Here is a 20,537-nt window from a genome sequence, read left to right on the forward strand (position 1 = left end):
AATTTCTAAACAGTCCAAATCTGTCAGTGTTATTTCAAAAATGTTAGGGCCAGAAGGCACCATAAATGATAAAACAAGCAACAGAGTTCTATCCAGTGAAATTGCATTCCATATCATATTAACCCGAGTAATCGGGGACCATATTTTGAACAAGAATAGGCAGAAGAATCCAAAATTAATGTACTTTGAGCTATTCAGAAATGACTCATCCCAACTCTACTAATGAAATTCTAGCCGGCTGAATCACAACCCTAATTTGACTGGATTTTATGCCTGCCATTAGCATGAATTTTACTTTTGCCATCTATATATATATATATATATGATGTTTATGTATGTAAATCTATACACACACATATACTTCTGCTTTTGCTATCTATAAAGTAGAATTCAAAACCCATTTTCTGCCATTAGCATGAATTCTACTGTTGCCATCTATAGATAGATAGATAGATAGATAGATCGATCTAGATGGCAACAGTAGAATTCATGCTAATGGCATAATATATATTACATTAATAGGTAAATAGAGATGGAAAAAGCAGAAGTATATGTGTGTGTGTATATATAAATACATATACAAATACATGAGCATGTGTAAACCTATGTGTATCTATAGATATACATACAAATCTACACATAAATAATTACTTTGTATTTAGGATTGTTTACAAAACTATTCTGGAAATTAACCCCAATGTAATTTTAAGAAATTATGTAGCTGAGTACACAGACACATGCATGCACACACACAAGTCTTACAATCAGTTACATACCAAGAGGTAGATAGATCAGTTTATCCAAATTTCCTACGGTAAGAGACATAGTTAGTCATATTATTTTGAAATTAGGCATGATAGAAAGGCACTTTATAGACTAACACATTAGTCTGCCCTGCCTGCCCTGTCTTCTACCTATGGCAAGCTACTGAAGATGAGGATGTCTTCCTTTTTTCCGTATTCATCAGCTTCTAAAACAAGTAGATCAGAGAGAAATATTTAATAGCAAATCAACTTCCCAAAACACAAAGTTACACTGGGGATTGTGTCTGAGAATCCATGCATGGTTTGAGATGACTTTTCCAAAAACCCATTCACTTGATTTTAGAAAATTATAGCCACATAGACTCATAGTTTTGACTTCAGGAAAACTCATACAAGTTAACAGCAGTAGCTTAGCAAAGCTGCTTTTCTAAAACATCACTTTTGAAAATCTGAGAATGGGCTGTTTCCAGAACGATACTGTAACAGTTCCAACTACTCAGTGCCTTGATATATTGGAAAAGAGCCAAACAGTCTATTCAAGGTTGTATCTCAAAGATCCACTTATTAAAGTTTTCATGTGCCTGCCCCAATAAATCAGTATTGTTCCCATCTTTTCTTTTCATTTACATCTCTGCATTGTGGAGTTGACATCATAAATCTTAACTGCTGGCAAGAATCTGTTGTGATGCATTGTATCAGTGCTTTCTGTTACTCTCACTTGCAGTATCTCCATTCCTATCCAGGTTGCCATGTTTGGAAGTTAGCATATATTGCATCAATTCTTGGCATCATTGTCTGGATTTATTCCAGGACACTTAAAATGGTCTGTGCAGCTAGAGTTAATGCTGCAAGAAGAATTAATATGCTGTATGTAACTAGCAAGAAATACATTAAATCAAGAGCATGAAGGATTTGTACTAAGAAACCCCTGTTCTCCAAAGAGCAGAACAGCCTCTTTTTCCCAGTTACCTATCCTGATATTTCATCCATTTTGTTCCAATTGCGGCTTACTTGTTCTTGTAAAATTGTCAGGTAAATTACCTATAAATCATCACATACGTAGGGCGCTTGAAAAATAATACCATGAAAGATTAATTATAAAAAGTGAGCCCTTTTTGCTCTTCTATCATATCATACCCATCAAAAGTAAAGCTCAACCTCATCTTAAACTCTGTACTTGTCATAATGCATCAGGGCCCAAATCCAACCTCTCGGTTGGCAGATGAAACTATGGAAGAAAGTCAAAAGAACAGTAAGGACAATGAATAAGAATTAAGTCTGTTGTATTCAAGACAGTGTACACTCATATTTGCACTATTGGGATTTTCCATTTTATTAAAAAATAACAATATATAGCTCCTGAGTCCGGTAACAAACAGTTGAGTACTGGTTGTGGAACTTTTGTTTCTGAACAACTTGATCTCCACCGCTAACATCCTCTCGTGTGTCTATGGAAACAGAAGAAGAGAAAGAAGATGATCATTTAATCAAAGAAAACTCAAATTGAAGGTGTGCTGTGCAGCTGTAAACAAAGTTATGGGTTTTGTCATGCTTTCATTTGAGAAACTATAAGGAAAATAGGGGTCTTAAGAAATACGAGCTAATGCATACTTTTAGCAAGTTCTTTTCTGTATGAGAGAAGGACTAAAATCTAATTGCTGTCCGCTGGTCTTTTTTCTAATCTGTCCATATCTTGTAGTTCAGGGCCCAAAACAGGATGCAGGCTGTTGTCTGGCTTTTACAACATTTATGGTGTTGTGAAGACAAGGTATTTGTCCTGCATTTTATCTTTCTATTTCCTATGGTAAAATCCAATCATTATTAATAACTCAACATTTGCTGCTGTAAAATGGTCTCTAAACCACACATAAAACTAGTAAAATGTTACAATAATGTGTAAACCTTAGAGATTAGCCCTTAATTAAACAGTGTGGCATGGCGGGGACTAACTACAAGTCTCATTTTATTGCATGTTTTCTTTGTCTCCATTCAGACTGTTACTTGTGTCAGATAAAAAGGGCCAGTACATTCAGGAACTTCCTGAGTCATAAGCGAGTACTAAAGCACAAATATTTTTAAGCTGTATCTCTGTATGGCTGCTCATTCATATAGAAGGATGACTTGATGAAAGGAACTACTCTAACTTATACTATAACTCCAGAGGCACAAATTCAAGCTCTACTCAAGCCTGTGTGAACAACTGTCCCCATTCAACCCAACGGTACGTAGGTACCCTTGTCACCCGGACAGGTGAGTTAAAGATGGTCAGGCATAATGTTAGCCACATCACTCCCTTGTATGCCCTTGGCTACAAAAGCTGGCAGGCCTAAACCCACCTTAAGCCTCTAAATTCACAAGGTCTTTTGATCTTATTGACTGTAGTAAGGTTAGCAGATACAGACAACCCCCACTTAGTGCCCTTAATTGGTTCCAGAAAAACCATGTGCTAAGCAAAACCACACTAAGCAAAACCCATTTGCCCATAGGAATGAATGTAAATATAGGTAATTGGTTACCATGGCTTCTTGCTGCCACTTCTTCCTGCTGCTGCCTCTCCCCATTAGCCCGCTGCCTGCTCCACTCCCATGTGCCAGTCCGGGCCTGCATACCTGCTGCCTCACCCTGGGCTCCTGCCGGCCCTGGCCCCAGGCACCAACACAGGCCCTGCGCTGATGCCCACCCCCCCCCACTCACTGCTTCTCACCGCCGCCACCTCTACCTGCCGGCCCCATGTGCCAGCTTGGGCACCAGCACTCCTGCTGCCCCTCTCTGGGCATGGGTCCCTGCTGACCCTGGCCCCGGGCCCTGCACTCCTGCTGCCCGACCCTGGGTGCAGGCCCCCGCCGGCCCTGAGCACCGGTGCAGGCCCACACTCCTTGCCACTGCCACTGCTTCAGCTGGTGAACTCAGGCGGTGGAGCATCCCACAGGAGCAGGGTGAATGTTTGCTGCCAGCCGGGAGCAGGGGAGTTTGCAGCATCCCTGCTACATGCCCAGCCGGCTATAAACCCCGCCCTGCTCTCATCCAGCTGCAAAACAGCCCCCTCTCCCATGGGATGCTCCACTGCCACACCAGTGTGTATTGAGCAACTTCTCCCCACTCCCTCCATGCTCACGCCCACCCCCCACTCGCTGCCACTCACCACACTTGCTGCCACCGCAACCACCGCTGCTTCTCCCCACCACCACTGCTGCTTCTCGCCGCTGTCCCACCAAAACTTGCTGATTCCACTATACTATACTATACACAGTACTATTTCACTGAGTGCTATAGCGAAACTCACTGAGTGCTCAGTGAAACCAGGTATCAATTTTAAATGAGCGCCGTAGTGAAATAGCGCTAATCGAAACCATGTTAAGCGGGGGCTGCCTGTACTGTGCAAAGTCAGGCTTTTACTTCTGGGACAGCAGTAACAGTGTATACAACATCACCAAAGTGAACAAGTTTGTTTCAAGACACCTCCTTTACTAATTTTGATGACATTAGTTGGAATTTATTACAGGACTTCTAAGTGTTAATTTATTCCCAGTTGTTGGAGACTGTCCAAATGAAAGTTGAATTTAGAGTAAAAATAGTATAAGCAGCTTAAAGGCTTATAACTATAGATGAAAGATTATATTCTGCTCTAGGAGGTTTACAAGCGATACAAGCAAAAAGTGCTCAGTGCTACCGACAAACCCATCTCTTTCTATTACAAACATATACACTTTAAATTGAGTAATATAAACATAAGGATGGAAATGTAACAGGCTGCCTGCAGTATCTTGTTTAACCTTTACCCCAGAACATTTTGCAAGTACATTCTATTTTTCCTATAGAGACATGCAGACCACAACACTTAGCACTGTTATGAGCATTAGTTTGTTCTGCTTTCTAGATCAACCACTGCAGATCAAATAAATATACACAATATTCCAAAATCTCCATAAATAAGTTATATGCAGTGGGATGCGTGAAAAGGGCCAGAGAAGAGGGGAAAATAGTTTTTATTTCTGAGCGGTTTTTCAGTTACTGGATTAACTTGACCTTCATCCCTTCTTTACTCATTCAGGTCTTGACTCTTTTATCCTCTGCTGGCAAATTGAAGGTCTGCCGGGTGGTCAGAGGTCACTGAATTAATCACTTTAAACAAGAGCTTTGCTGATGTTTCAGAATTTCTAGTGTGACCTAATTCTCCCCTTCTGTTTTCCACAGTTTTCCCATTTTTCCTCTGTTGTTTGAAAGGGAAAAATCAGTGGAATCAGATCAAGAGAGAGACACTGTGCCAAAAAATAAGACAAACATCATGGCACACAGATAACAAAGTGAATGAGGTAGAAAAATGAATCCTGAAAGATGGAATATCTGGTTGATTAATGAGGTCCAGCTCAATTAACTTGGGCCAATGTATCAACGTCACGTTTTGTGAGACACTGAGCATGTCTACACATGATGCTATGTCACCGTAGTAATGTGCTATGGCAACGTAGCATCGATGGGCAAAAACCATGACGCCACAGCTACGTCACTGTAACAATGTGCTCCATCCTTATAGTACACTGCTACAGTGATGTAGCAGCTAAAACAACCATGCACAAACAGCATGGCACAGTACAGGCTATTACTGCGCCGTCAGTTAGTATTTCCAAAAGGAAGTACTAAATTAGGGCGCAGTAACAACAACACCGTATGGCCATGTGTAGATGTGCCCACTCAAACTAAATAACAGCCCAGCTAACCCCCCTCGCCAACACCACAAGTTTCTGCCTAATGCTAATAGCAACATCCCCATTTTAAGTCTTAGCAACTGGATGTGGAAATGACCGATTAGTTTATCCAGCTGCAAATGCAAAATTGTTTCTTGGCTTCATGACCAATAGAGTTTTCAAACTACCATCACAACTATATTTCATTCAATTATGAAGTACTGTTTTACTTTGCTAAGCTCTGCAGAGAACACGTCTCCAAAACAAAAACGGTTCCTAGTCATAAAACTTAAGTCCCATAAAACTTAAGATAAATCCTACATTCCAATATGATAGAACTTAAGCAAGTGCTTAAATACATTGCTAAACAAAGCCACAGGCAAGAGCATAGGAAGTAAAGCTGAAGTACAGATTTACTTTAAAGATTTATTTCTCACATGTGCAAATAGCACCAAAATGATGACTCATTCATATGCATAGCCCCAATAAAGCCCATAATAGAGTAATAAGTGACCTGGGAAAAATATACACATTTTAAAAGCCTTATAACCCACCAGCAGACAAGGTTCTTTGGGTAAATGTGATATCCTTTATTAGACCAACTAAATAGTTGGAAAAACTGAGACAGGTAGGTTGGGGGGGTGGAGGGGATGCTGACCTGGTGATAGAATGTAGCTGGTAAAATGCAGACAGATTACCTGGGGTTATCTGATAGCAGGCAGGTTATAATATGCCATAAAGCCAATGTCTATATTTAGTCCATGATTTTGTGTATGCAGAAGAATTATTAATTGAAGTTCATAGGCTCATCTACAAAAGGTGTTTTGTAAATTCCCACTGAGGATTAGAATTGAGAGATTGGAGAGAGAGAGGTTGTCTTGTGAGAATTGTGCACCCACAGGTAATTGGATATTCCCCTCCCCCGCACCCTGCCTATCTGTCTCACACCTATTGTCTCCTATTCCCTCTGATCCTGACTGCCACACTTGCATTTTCACAGACATGCATTTTGCATTTTGGCTTTTATTCCACCCAGGAGAGCGCACACAACTCCAGCAGACTCTCTGTATGCTTGAAGAAGGGTGCTTGTACCTGAAAACTTGCAAACAATTTTTCCAACTATTTAGTTGGTCTAATAAAAGATATCTGATTGACCTAAAGAACCTTGTCTGCCTATGTCCTTAGACCAACAAGGCTACAAGCAAACCCCTTATAACCCACCTTTACACATGTATCTTACCCTCTGATATCATTCTCATGGACTTTTTAGTAGTTAATTTTTGACCCAGATTACTTGAATGTTATCTTCTCCCTTGATTTAAAGTGTCCCTTGAAAGATTGCATTTTAAAATGTAAAATAAAAAAGAAATAATTCCATTAACTCAAAATAGGTCTCTAATTGATCTCTTAATACGGTGTATTTAATATGACACTATACCATTTTCATATGCAAAGAGGCTGATCCTTAATAATTTAATACTTTCTATTTTTGCCTACAGAACATCTTCCAAGTGACTGGAAAAGAAGCTGTGAATTCCCTTCATTTATCACTGTGCCACAGAAATGAGACTGGAACTGCCATGTGCATAATAATATGCCTTTTAACCATATCCACTCATTAATTACTATTGCAATGCCATGCAACAAAACCATTAAGTGTGGGTATTAAAAAACAGGCGTGAATGTATGTCTGTATGTACCTCATCTACTTTCTTCTTTTAACTGAGAAGATGGCTGCCCACACAGTATGTAAAGACATCGATCACTTTCAGTTGAAGGGCTCAGCTAAGATTCACTAATGCTCTTGACAGCAAAACCCATATGCTGCATGAATGTTACTTTGAATTTTAGGTCTGTTCCACCCTGATTCTTAGCCCACACGAACATACTACATCTAAAAAAAACCCCACAAGGATGATTCTCATCTAACCTAAAACCTGGTTGCAGTCATCAGGCATGTCTACATGAGACGCTACTGCGCAGTGGCACTTCTTGTATAAGCAAGTAACCAGAGTCACTGTGCAGTAGAGTAGTGCCTGCGAACGCCTTTAAGTGATGCTAGTGCATAGTAGCCTAATAATACTGCACAGTAGTGTATTAGCATTGTCTGTGCTGTGACTCGCTACTGCGCAGTATTATTTGGCTACTGAGCAGCCAGCATCTTGTGTAGATGCACCCATCAAGCATGTAATTTACTCCCACCCAAAGTCACAGTTAAACTGCCGATGTGATGTAGAAAGGCCTTTCTCTGACTGAGAATTGGGGCCTTAATATTTAGCTTGCAAACCTGCTCAAATGACATTGTTATTCAGGCTGTCATTAAAACCTTTCATTTGCATTCAAACCTTTTATTCAAATGGTAAGCACGTGCTGTATTCTCCATAGTTTTACTATTGTTTGGTAGGTAAAAATATTTAAGTAGAGAACAACTCAGTACATTTAAGGAATGGTCCCTGTAATTCAGAAGAGTGTACGCCTCCTACAGCTGGATGTGTAAGAGCTGTGTTATTTTTGTGCCATCCTGATTTGCCATGATCTGACACACTAAGAAAATTAACAGGCTGTAATTTAAGAAACAAATAATAAATATAAAAATCAAGAAACAAATCAAATTTCATTTGACAAGTTAAAACAGCCAAAACATTCCCATATGCCACTGTTATATGTATTACTTCTTTTTAGTCTTTGGTTCACTAATTTCTGTTTTGGGCACATAATAGTTGAGGCCTTTTCACCCAAATAGGGGATAACAGACCATGAAAGCTGGATACATCTTCAGAATCCAAATGTCAACTGCAGTTAAGATGAACTGCTCCATTTTAAGACCCAGCCAGTTAACTTGTGGTTCACTGGAAAACTCAGCCACAGTATGATCAAGGAAATTGGAAAGAATGTGGGTCTTCACTGGGATTGAGTTTGACAGATTTCTGGCTACAAGAACTCAGGCACTATTAACTCCTCATTCTGAAATACTATGAAATAGCAGCTTTGTTTTAGAATAAGCAATTTAAAGCACCATTGTCAGATTTGCAGCATTTCCTCTTTGTGTAGAATTTGTATTTTACATAGCTGACAGCATGCTTGTTATAGCCTTATCTTCAGATAAATGCCGGGGAACACACAGTAAATTGTCAGCTCAGACCACACAATTTTGTAACGATAGGCCTCTAACATCTGCTGCACACTTGTTGCATGGTGAAATCATTAACATCCCTCTTAATTTTGCATTAATGTTTTTTAAACTGCTGTTTGTATAATGCAGGCTCTGCCAGCTTACATGGATTTGTTGGGAGAGAGCCTCTTCTTTATTTTAAATTATCTGGAGTACAAAATCTCTTTTGTACAAAATCTCTTTTGGCTTCATTTTTCCCCCCTCCCCCAAGCTAATGTATTGTCATCTGACAAACTGGATACAGTCTTCCTTTCCTGTGAGTTATTTGAACATGTATGTGTAGCTATGGTTTGAATAACAGCGCAGCCTTCAGATACATTCCGTTGTTACTTTATATGCCAGATGTAGTTGTTTTCCACAGCTGGAAGATGAGAGAAATGTTGCATAACACCCATTCATTCTATTACAAATAGAAATTAAGATCTGTCATTAAAGACAACTGTGTCATTGAATCACTTCTACAGTGCAACACCGGGCTATTTCACTTGTCTGTGGATGCTGACAAATTCAGGCTTCTATCTCTGCCAAAATACAAATTCATTGCTCTTTTTCACTGTCTCTGTGCACCCTCAAGCCCCTTGATCCTCTCGCTTTAACTGACCACATTATACCTAATGTATTTATGGACTGAAACTTGGAACGCTGCAAAAATTCACCCCTAATGTAAACCCTCAATGCAAATGAGGCCATAAAACTTTCCTTGGATCACTCTTCACTGATTAGTGACAGCCCGTTAACAGACTTACATTTAATAAATGGCATGTAATGAAAAGCTTTGATGTGCTCTGAAGTTTGTTCATGTATTACCCTCTTTTTACCTCCTTCTTTGGGGACCTATTACGTAGAGAAATAGATGATGTTTATAACTTATTACAAAGGGCCCCAAATGAACTGACTTTTCAGAGCTGTATGTTAACATATCAGCTGTTTCTGAATGGACTACAGATGTCTGGCAAATGCTTTGCTCCATGTGCTGCTGAATATAACCAGTATATCCTGACCTAATGGATATGCAGATAGTTGGGAAGGGACAGACCAACTGAGATTACAAACAGAAGGGTCTAAGCAAACATCAGGCTTCCTCCCTGAAAGCCAGAGATGTGCAGAAAGGCCTGTGATACAAGTTTCAGCTGAAAATCTGTACTCTTAATGGGTGGCCATGCCATACCATGCAGTATGGCACAGGGCAGGACTTGAATACTTCCCAGCTCAGAGGCAACCATGGTATAAAGCAAGACATAGTTGCTTTAGTTAAATTCCAGAAGTTACCACTAGCTTGGGGTAAAAAAAAAAAAAAAAGGATGCTTCATAGATGAATTACCAAATGTTTTCCTTAGTTATGAGGCCAACTGCGATGATGTGGGGAGCCTATCTATATACAAGTTATTAATTCTGGTTGATCTTATGAAACATCTCAGTACAGTGGAGGCCAACTTTTGGGACTGGTGTGCTACAAGGTGAGCCCCACACCCTCCCAGAGTGCCACTCTGATCCCATTCCTCTGCCTAATCTCCTGCTCCACTTTCTGCTTCATGCCCTGCCCGCCACTGTGTTCCCCACTCTCTCCCCCATCTGCTGCATGCCACACAAACAGAGCCTGCCCATGCCACTCGTGGCATGCATGCCATGAGTTGGCTATCTCTGCCTTAGTGTATGTGGAGTCAGTCACATTCTGTTAACCTGTGTCATAAAACTCTTATGTCACATAAGCCTCAATGGATCCCATTTAGATAGGACAATGTGATGGTTATTTCCTGGGCAATGCTAGCTTTCTCTAAGCTCACAGCAAGGAGATGGGTCTTGGAAAGTGGGAAATCCCTAAACAAAGAAATTGGGAGGATTTCATAGGGACTCCATGAGATACAGGAAGGCAGAGCAAGGTAGAGGACCAAGAGGGGCAAGCTTTCATAGCAGAGGGGTTCAGTTTAGCAGAGGATTCTGACTTAAGGCCAAAGGTCACTCAGGACACTCAGGAATGATGAGGAAACTGAGGCAGAGAAATGTGTGTAGGCATATATTTGACTAAGACCTACATATATCTTTTGCTAGCAAAAGAAAAGTGTGAGGGGTTCTTAGACCCCTACACTGCAAAGTTTTGCTGGCATAGCTGATGTGGGGCTCCGGTCAGCTTGGCTCCTGTCATTCAGAAGTGAAGCTTGCAGAAAAAAGTCCCTTATTCTGCCATATGCCATATCTCTAGTAGGGGGCTCTGCCAGCAGGGCTTTGCCAGCAAAGCTGCAGCACCAGCAAATATATAGACAAACCTATAGTGCATGTGTCTGTCTGCTTCTACTATCACTTCTCTCCAAAACAGTGAAGTGTAAGGCCAAAGCACCAAGGTACTTAAGTGATACACAGATTTGATCTCAGGCAGCTGGGCTGTGAGATATACTCCATGAACGGGCAATCAGCAGATAATCTGTACCCAGGTGTGCCAAAAAGGACAGTGCAGCAGTTCACTGAAACCAAAGGAAGCTTAAGGGTACAAAAGTCAAGTATGGTGGGAGCTCAGCTCCCCAACCTGGTACGTATCCAGTGAAGAGGGCTCTAGCAGGGCTGTGTGACACTGACTTTCTTTAAAACTCAGAGAAAGAGAAACAGAGAGAGAGAGAGGACCTATTAATACATAAAACCTCAAACGCTGACTTTGGAAATGATCATAAACTAGGGAAGTAAAAGCCCCCGTTCTCTCCCCTGAGCAGAAGCCTAAACTTTCCAGACTACAGCGACGTGACTCTCAGTTCTTTTTGCAGAAGTCTCTACTTTTTTTTCATTGTGTAGCATTTCAAATGTTCGTGACATTATATTTGTAACTGTGCATGCGTTTCCTCAGGAAAATGGTCTGCCTCTCAGAGGTAGCATAAATAATGTAAGGGTTGCTATGGTGCACATTTCAATTGAAGACAAGAGTAAATAGCTACATACACCATGCAAACCAGACAGTGCATAAATTACTGACGTGTCCAACCTGCAGAAATGTACAAAGCCACGTCCTTGAAACATTTTACATATTTTAATTGAATACATACTGTATGAATTCATGCCATAAATACTCTCTGGTCAGCTGACTCTGCACTTTTTTGGAGTTATGATCCCTTTAGAGAGGTGTAATTGAGAAGTATCCACCTACCCTGTGGGGGGAGGGAGGAAGTCTTCAGACAATACAGGGACTCAGTCCTTTCTGTCATCTTCGCAGACAGCCTGTGAAATTCAAACAAAATGGAGATCATTAGGCTCAGGAATGGACTGACCGCAAGCAATGTTTTACCTTTTGAATAATACAGACACATGCATGTGGCACTTTACCTTTGCAAGGTGTGGCACAAATATTAGAATCACAGAAAAGTAGGCCTGGAAGGGATCTCCAGAGGTCAGCTCACGCAACGCCCTGCCTGAGGCAGGATCATCCCTATCCAAGCCTTTCCACTGAAATCCTTGTCTAACCTCTTATTAAAATTAAACTGTTAACCCTGTAGCAAAACTACCAGCACAGCACCCTGACCTGCCACAAGTAAAGCAGGGGGGACAATGATAGCCCATGTCTTGCTGCTACACAGGTTATTAAAGTGTGCTTGAGAGATCCTAGGAAGTGGGCCAAACCCCTGCTACAGAGGAAGGCAAAACCCCCACCGTCTGTACCAATTTGACCATAGGGTAAAATTCCTTCTTGATCCCAAATGTGTCGATTGGTCTGATCCTGAGTGGAGGGGCAAGACCTTCGAGCCAGGAACCTCCAGATTTTAGTTTTAACAGAACCAAGGCCACAAACCCCAGCCTTGGTTGCAGCCACTACCCAATGCTTCTGAGAAAGGTGAAAAAATCCCCTGATACTTGTAGCAACAGGAGTGGCAAGAGGGGAATTTCTTCTCCCCCACTATGGCAAGCAGCAAAGCCTAGAAGCATGGGAAATACTAAAAAGCTTTCATTGTGGGCTGCACAATGGGGACAGCAAGCATAGCTCCCCATATCACACCCTCTTACTGGACAGCCAGAACTTCCCTTTCGATATCTCCTCCGTCGGTCATAACTAAGCCAGCTGTGGAAGTCTGCATCACTCTCCTGCCGCTGAGTACGGTCATCTCCAATATCTGTCTGTGTTGAGCTACACAGCTCTTCTCAACAAGCTATCTGTGTTGCGGGGGAAGGGGAGCTCCTGGGCTTCCCCCACTTTGCCTCCATTCCAGCATCCCTTCTTGTCCCCCATAATCAGCATCTGGGGCTTGTACCCTGGTCATCCAACCCTAGTTTTACTACTGCTTGCACTACTGTTGCTTATGCTCATTACTTTAAAATCTATTTATACAGACCTATAGGAGTTCATACGGTGCTTTAAAACCAGTTAAAATAAGACTGGTCCTTTCTCAATGAATTTACAATCTAGGACAACTAATAAAGAGGTTCAGGGTTGAAAGGAAAGGGCAGGTTTTAATCAACACAGGGGCTGTAGTTCCTAACTTTCTTACCGCTTTCTTTTTCAAATAAACTTCGTGAATGAGTTGGGGATTCCCTCTTGGAAAGCAAAGAGTAAGAAGTGGCCTTAAGGTAGTACTTAGAGCAGGAGGGAAAGACAGCTAAAAAACCTTGTGAAACCAACAATTGTTGGAAGAAAGTAAGGAGAGAAAGCTGAAGAAAGGATGGGGATGCATGTGAAAATAGACGAAATGGGGAATGTAATGGCACAAGACATGAGGGGAGAAAGTTTGAAGAAGAGGCTTGAGATAAATAGCATGGAACAAAAGGGTTAAAGAGTGCCTTGGACCCTCCCCTGCCCCCTGCAGTGCCCCCTGCCCCCCCAGCAGTGCCCAAACCCCTGCTGCCTCCCATGGGAAGCAGCAGCTGCTGCGGCCAAAGTGGAGTGTGGAACCCAGCTCCTGCCCCCTCTCCCTCTGTCCCCCCCTGTGGGCAGCACAGCCAGAGCAGAGCCCATGGGGTGGGGAGGATGCAGGCTGCCTGCTGCGAGTTTGGAGCTCCCTGGCCCAGTGGGTGGAACCTGGCACAAGAAGGAGTGCTGCACTGCCATGGCTGCCAAGCTGAGGTACCCCCTGTCCACCCGGCAGCAGTGGGGGCACAACTCCATGCTGCCACCACTGCCACATCTCACGCTGGCAGTCATGACAGTGGGCTGTGGAGGCAGCTCTTAACAGGAGCTGGTCCAGCCCCACTGCAGCCCCATGCCCCGCTGTGAGTGCAGAAATCCCGTGACCCCAACCCTTGATGTTGCAACCCCATTTGAGGTCACAACCCACAATTTGGAATCCGTTGGTCTAGGGTGTGTCCAGGATCTTCATTAGTGACTTGGAAGATGGAATTGCATGCATACTTTGTATAGTGAATTTGCAGACACCAAACTGGGTGGTATAGCAGATACTTTGGAAGACAAGATTAGGAACCCAGATGACTCAATCAATTGGAAAAATTCATTTTAAATAAATAGGATGAAATTCACAGTGCAAAGTACTATTTTTATGAGAGAATAATAAAATCCACAAATACAAAATTGAGAATGACTAGGTAGGCTATAGTGCTACAAAAATGGTTCAGGGGGTTATAGTGGATCACAATGTTGAAAAAAATGACTAATAGCATACTGGAATATAGGAACGGGAAGCTTCTATGCAAGTCATGGAAAGTAACTCTTCCAGTCTATTCAGCACTGAGTCCTCACCTTGGAGTACTGAGGTCAGTTTGCGGCATGATTATTTAATAAAATTGTGGACAATTTGGAGAGAGTCCAGAGAAGAGCAACACAAATAATTAGAGGTCATAAAAAACCAGGACATGAGGAAAGGTTGGAAGAACTGGGATTTTTTAGTTAGAGAAGTGCAGATGGGTTGGAATGGGAAGGTGATGGGAATCTGCAAAGACGAAAATGGTTGTTATAAAGAGGATAACAATCAACTGTTCTTTGTGTCTCCTAGGGACAAGGAATAATGGGTTTAGCTTGCAACATGGGGCATTTAAGTTTAAAAATGAGGAGGAACCAGTATTCCCTCTAAGTTGCATGGCATGTGTGGCCACGCAGGTGTGCTCATGCTTTGCTGCCAGGCACACCTGTGTGTCCGCACACGCCACACAGCTTAGATGGAACGCTAGGGGGGAACTTTCTAACAATGAGGGTGGTTAAGCACTGGAACAAATTAATTTAAAAGGCTGTGAATCTCTATCACTGGAAGTTTTTAAGTGTAGACTAGACAAACATTTGTCTGGGACGGTTTAGACAGGGATGAGTTTGCCTAGAGTAAAAGGTTAGACTAGATGACCTCAAAAGATCTCTTTCCAGTTCTATTTTACTATGATTCTATGACCTGGTCAGAACTGTCAAAAGAAGAAGATTTCAGAAGGAGCAGCTAAATGGACTGGAGAGGTATGAGGCTAGAAGAAAGCCAGTTGCATTAGTTTAGTTGGCAAGGTAATGGTTTCAGGGGTAAGTTTCATCGCTTCCCATTGCTCCTTTGTGTCTGCACATGTGCTTTAACTGCAGAATAGACTAATTAACTGTGGACTAAAGTGTCATCATCTACACATGAGATGGTATTAGGCCACAGTAAACTAATTAATGCCACTATAAGATAGTACTATTGGGGACAGTACTATCTTACGCTGGGGTAACTTACTCCAATTAAACGTACGTGTAGACACTGACCATGGGCGTAAATTTGTGCCTGGTCAGCCCAGCCAGCTGGGGGCCAGACTCCTGCCTGCCACCAGCCACACAGCTCCGCACTTTCAGCAGCCTTGTCCCCCAGGCAGCCCCTCTGTCACCCAATGCTGACACCCGATGCCCCAGGCTGACCCCCCACCGGTGCTCCCTGCCAGTCCAGGCCTGCTGTGCCCTGGCTCAAATTGCTGCTGTCCCAGGCATACATGTACACTGTGCCTGGGAGTTTACTCTGGCTCAAACTGCTCAAAAGTTTCTTGCTTCGCATTAATTGCACATGTAGACATACCCATTATGTCAGAATTCTAGCTATTTAGGGCAAGTCTCTTACCTTGTCACTTGTCTGTAAGGTGCCCAACAAGCCGTATTGGCACCGTATCAATATAATACAACAAGTTCTGCTTTTTTCACCCTTGGTGGCTGAACATTAAAACCGAAATAAAAGCGAATCTATTTGGACCTCATGTTGCAGCACGTAGACCTCATGTTTGGTAAAGTGAATCCCATGTCAGAGGGAAAGTAAAGAGACCTGACTGAGTAATGATATTTGACTCAAGAAAAAAAAATATTAGTACCAGTTTGCTTTCCCATAGAAAGCTTTACCTGTGGATCTCAAAAGACATTACAAAATGTGATGGTATTGATTGACATTCTGAGGAGAGTTGGGGTACTGAGAAGTTAAATAATGCCCGGGCTATAAGTAATCATCTCAAAGCCTTTCAGAAATGCCTAATTCTGGGGATTACTACACTAATATACAACTGTTTGCTTCCTCCTAGTAATGGACATTCAACACTAGTGAGTATTGTTTTCATAAATGAACACTGGAGGAACCCATTACTACCTGATTGTTGCTTTAACTGCATTCTGCAAAGCACTTCAGAGTTTTGAACATGTACTGCAATAAATTTAAAGATCATTATTCAGGTTCATGTCTCTGAGATGCAATCATGCTGGTCAATAAGTTCTCTGATTCGGATGCTAACTTTGCAGTATACTTTTAATCAACTCTGGACAGCAGTACTGTTAGCATTAACTGCAGTAGAATAAGCAAGGCCCGCTATTGGAATCTTTCCAAATTAAAATCACTTGAAAAAATAAAAAGTTTCATTAAGGAGTTGAGATAAAACAGAAGATTAAAGAACAGAATAATGAAATTATTATAGATAGCATCACTGATTCAAATCTGTCCTAGTATTTTCCAATCAAACATACCACCTTGTTGAAGATGCTATTTGCACAATCTATATGGCAAACATTTATTTTAAAGAAAGCTTCCACTGGGCAGGTAAACACTTTGCTGAATTAAAATGTGTTCTCCATCTCCTATAAATTTAAACAAGAATAACCTAGAGGAAATAATTGCATGACCACTGAGAAATGATACATAAAGCATGAGTATAAAAGAGTGGAAAAGACTGGTACACCCTCATCATATATATTTAAATGTTCCCCAGTTAACGCTGATTACAGTTTGCCATACTGAAAAAATATCGCCTGATATTTTTTTATACTGAAATCTGCTGGCAGAGCAAAAAATCTTTATCTTAAAGGCAACTGAAACATTTGTTTATCATCTAATAGGAAACAGTGATAGACTTACAGTGAAGATCTTTCTTTTAATGACATGTTTGATAGGACTCAACAGCCTATGCTCACCAGCTTTCACCTTCAGTATTAATAACAGCATAGTTCCTATCTGAAATGTCTTTTATAATTGTGTAATTACACACCTCATTTATCCAATTGTTAAGCCAAGAGTCTGATTAAATATTAACAACTGCTTGGTTCTTCTAGTGTCATTAGTTGGAAAGCAAACCTGTAATCTCAGGTAACACATGATGGTAATTATCCTTCACAGTCACACTTAGTTGAAAATCCAGTACAATCAGTGCAGATAAGGTTGCCCAGTAGAAAATGCATTACCTTTATATTCTTTGTTATCGTAACAGTGCCCAAGCGATGCACTTTTCAGACAGACAACGGATATATAAAGACGACCATAATACAAAATTTTATAGGAGTGCTAATAAGCAACTCACTTCTCGCTCACACCTATGCTCCAGGGCTCTACAGCTGTAAATTGCAGACTGGCATTAAAAACTGCGATGGAATTTTTACTTTAAGCAAAGAAATGGCTGGGTTGTTTTTGCCCCAGCCCTCCTTCTAGAAAGCAAGCTGGAATTCAGATTTGTTTTTGCCACATCCCTCCTTCTAGAAAGCAAGCTGGAATTCAGAGCAGCTTGGCTGACTTCAGCAATGGAAAATCTTGGAACTACGCTCTTGTCATCTGGGCTCACTGCAATGAGGAGGACGCTCTGGGCATTCTGAATTACACTAATAGAAGCTGAGCTGCACGAAAGAGAGACGACTTTCAAACAAGAGCAAACTGCAGCACATAGCACTCTACACTGGGGCGTCACAAGGGACTTTGAAATAAAATGTAACAGAAGAGAGCAGGCAGAGGATCCTTGCTGACACTAATCTAGCAGAGTCCCGTTCCATGGAGGTTATGCAATGGTGTTGATAGAAGACCTTCTAAAGCACTGGTTTTCCTCAGTTAACAGCTTATGAACACAAACGTTTATACACAAAGAATTATGGCTTCCAGACTGTCTGAAAGCTCAGGTGGGCATCACTGGATACATAACATCTGGTTCCGGTTTTCAAGCCTTTCTTCACAATCCTGAGGGCTGGAAATACAGATTTATTTAGTTTAACTTTGTTTTTTCAAACAAAAAAGCGGCCAGGACAGAATCATGGGACTCTAGGACCTGGGGCTCTATTGTACTCTTTGTAGGTTCTGAAACTATGCGTGACACTGTATCATCCAGCAGTGGCAGTGCACTAAGTAATGTGACTAGTAATTATCATACTTGCTTTTGTCCTCTCCCTCTGTTCACAGTAGGACACACGACATAGGCAAGAAAATAGCATAGGATACGGCTAGAGGTGCCATTCACCCCCTTCGCAGAAGTGCTATAGGACTTTTTCTTCTTGTTCATCACCTTCTGACCAAGGGAAGCAGTTATGAGAGGACTGGGCCACAGCCCACTAAAGACGGCTGTCATCTATAATACATAGCTGTTCAACACAGGCTGCCAACAGAGCACTGACAGGTGATGAATATGAAATAAGACTTGTAAGATCAGAGTCAGAAATCAATAAATCCAATCTGCTAGGATCTAACAGCTCTCTGGAACAATACGTTATATAAACTGATAAATACTTTAAGGTAGGGTAAATGAATTAAAGATAAGACCAAAATATGATCAGAAAGCACAATCTCCAACTGCAACCAGAAAAGAGGGTGAAACCCAACAGAAAGAGCTAATTTCAGGGTATGACCCAAAGCATTCAATTAGAACAGCTTCTCCAAGAATGGATGACAGAATTACCCAATTATAATGCAAGTCACCAAGAGTTCATCTACATATGCAATTAATTCGTCTGATGTTTTTTGCAGAAAATTTAGGGGCATTCAGCTGTGCCCCCTGCACGCATGTGAACATGCACCCATTGGGAGCAAATGTGTTCCCGACAGGAGCAGTCCACTCCAGGGCTGCATTTCTCCTGCCCTGCTCTACCCCCTGCAGCAGCCAGGGGGAGCTCCAGGCTCCCTTGAGTGCCAACCCAGGACTGGCAAGGCCACTGGGGCTGGTCCCAACCTCCACACGGTTGGGGAGAGCTGTCTCTGCAGCCAGGACTGCCGTGTTGGGACCCAATCTCCACGTGACTGGGATGCAGCAGTCCTGTCTGCCAGGACAGCTCTCCTGGCCACATGGGGATCTGGATGGGTCCCAATCCCCGCATAGTAGAGAGACAGCTGCCTTTGCAGCTAGCACAGCTCCCCACATCAGGGCTTAGCCAGGCAGCAGCAACCCCCTGCTGCCTAGGCTGAAATTGCTCCTGGTCAGTGTCCGTAAGTGTGCTACTGTGCAGTAGCTAATGCGCCGTTAATCTAGTCATTGTATTTCCTGGTACTAACAAATGGTGCATTAGCTTACTTAACTTTGCAGAAAATCACGTGGACATGTAGACAATGATGCTTTACTGCACATTAGATTAGTCTAATGCTCAGTAAAGCATCTTGTGTAGATGTGCCCCAAACGACTGCCTATTTAGCTTTCAATACGACACATATTCAATTGTTTAACCTTTTTAAACACATGCTTTATATAATCCTTTCCAATGTGGCACAAATACATATTCAAATCAAATTAATCTGAAGATAGGTTTCTCCCCTGATTAATCTGCATATATATTTTACAAATTTGTTATTCTTAAAACTGATGAATTTACCCTGAACTGCACTTGGGATCAATGGCACTGGTTGGCAAGAGAAACAATCAAGGGGCTAAATCTTGGCAACAGGAAATGTGGTGATTATGTGCAAAACACACTACTGTGCCCCTTAGGCAAAAAGAAGATAAGTTGAAAAAACAAAATCTTTAGGACAAGCAGCTCTTTATGTGAAGTATAAACACGCCATTATGACAAATAAAGTTATTTTTCTTTTGATGACTTCAAATTTGTCAGCACTAATTCTAGAGGTGCTATAATTACAGGGAACAGAAATGTCTTAAATAGTATGGTCTTAGGGAATCACCTGAAAAATCCTATAAAATCTTGCCGAGTCCCACACAAACTGATATCTCACAGTATCTGGGCCCACAAAAATTGCATAAACTCTCCTGGAAGACAGCATAAAACCCCAGTCTCTTACAGTTGCTTCAAAGCATTGGACCTGTTCTTTCTGCTCTCAGTCATTTTCCTATTTACTCTGCAGGATCTCACACCAGCTCCGAGGCAGCTCTCAGAGACCATAAAAACTAAGGAGGCAGTAGTCATGGGGGTCCTAAACTACCCAGATATCTGCTGGGAGATGCAGACAGCAAAGTCCCACCGTTCACGCAGGTTCCTATCCTGTATACAGGACCTCCATCTGATGCAGAAGGTACACGGTCCCACTAGGGGGAATGCCTTACTGGACCTGGTATTGGCAACGGGGGATGACATGGTAGGGGACCTACAGATTGCTGGTCACCTGGGGGACAGTGATCACCAAATAATAGAATTCACCATAAGACGTCGAGTGGGTAAGGTAACTAGTAGGGTGAAAGTGCTAGACTTTAGGAAAGCTGATTTCAATGAACTCAGGCGATTAGTCAAGGACGCACTGCAGAGTAGGAGTTTTGAAGTGATGGGAGCCCAAGAAGGGTGGCTGTGCCTTAAGGAAATGATCCTTCGGGCACAGA

At 42.0% G+C, this 20,537-nt stretch overlaps 1 protein-coding gene across 1 annotated transcript in view; it reads right to left on the reverse strand.

Annotated features, from left to right (window-relative positions):
- Positions 1-1,071: 1,071 nt before the first annotated feature.
- Positions 1,072-20,537, reverse strand: part of ZNF438 (zinc finger protein 438) — a 155,102-nt gene continuing 135,636 nt past the window's right edge. The window contains exons 3-4 of the mRNA XM_025208495.1: positions 11,752-11,822; positions 1,072-2,212 (exon numbers count right to left, since the gene is read on the reverse strand). Coding sequence (XP_025064280.1) covers positions 2,100-2,212; positions 11,752-11,822 — 184 coding nt within the window. The 3' untranslated portion in view covers positions 1,072-2,099. The remainder of the gene's footprint in view (positions 2,213-11,751; positions 11,823-20,537) is intronic.

Source organism: Alligator sinensis, unplaced genomic scaffold, assembly GCF_000455745.1.
Source record: "Alligator sinensis unplaced genomic scaffold, ASM45574v1 scaffold309_2, whole genome shotgun sequence".
NCBI lineage: Eukaryota > Metazoa > Chordata > Crocodylia > Alligatoridae > Alligator > Alligator sinensis.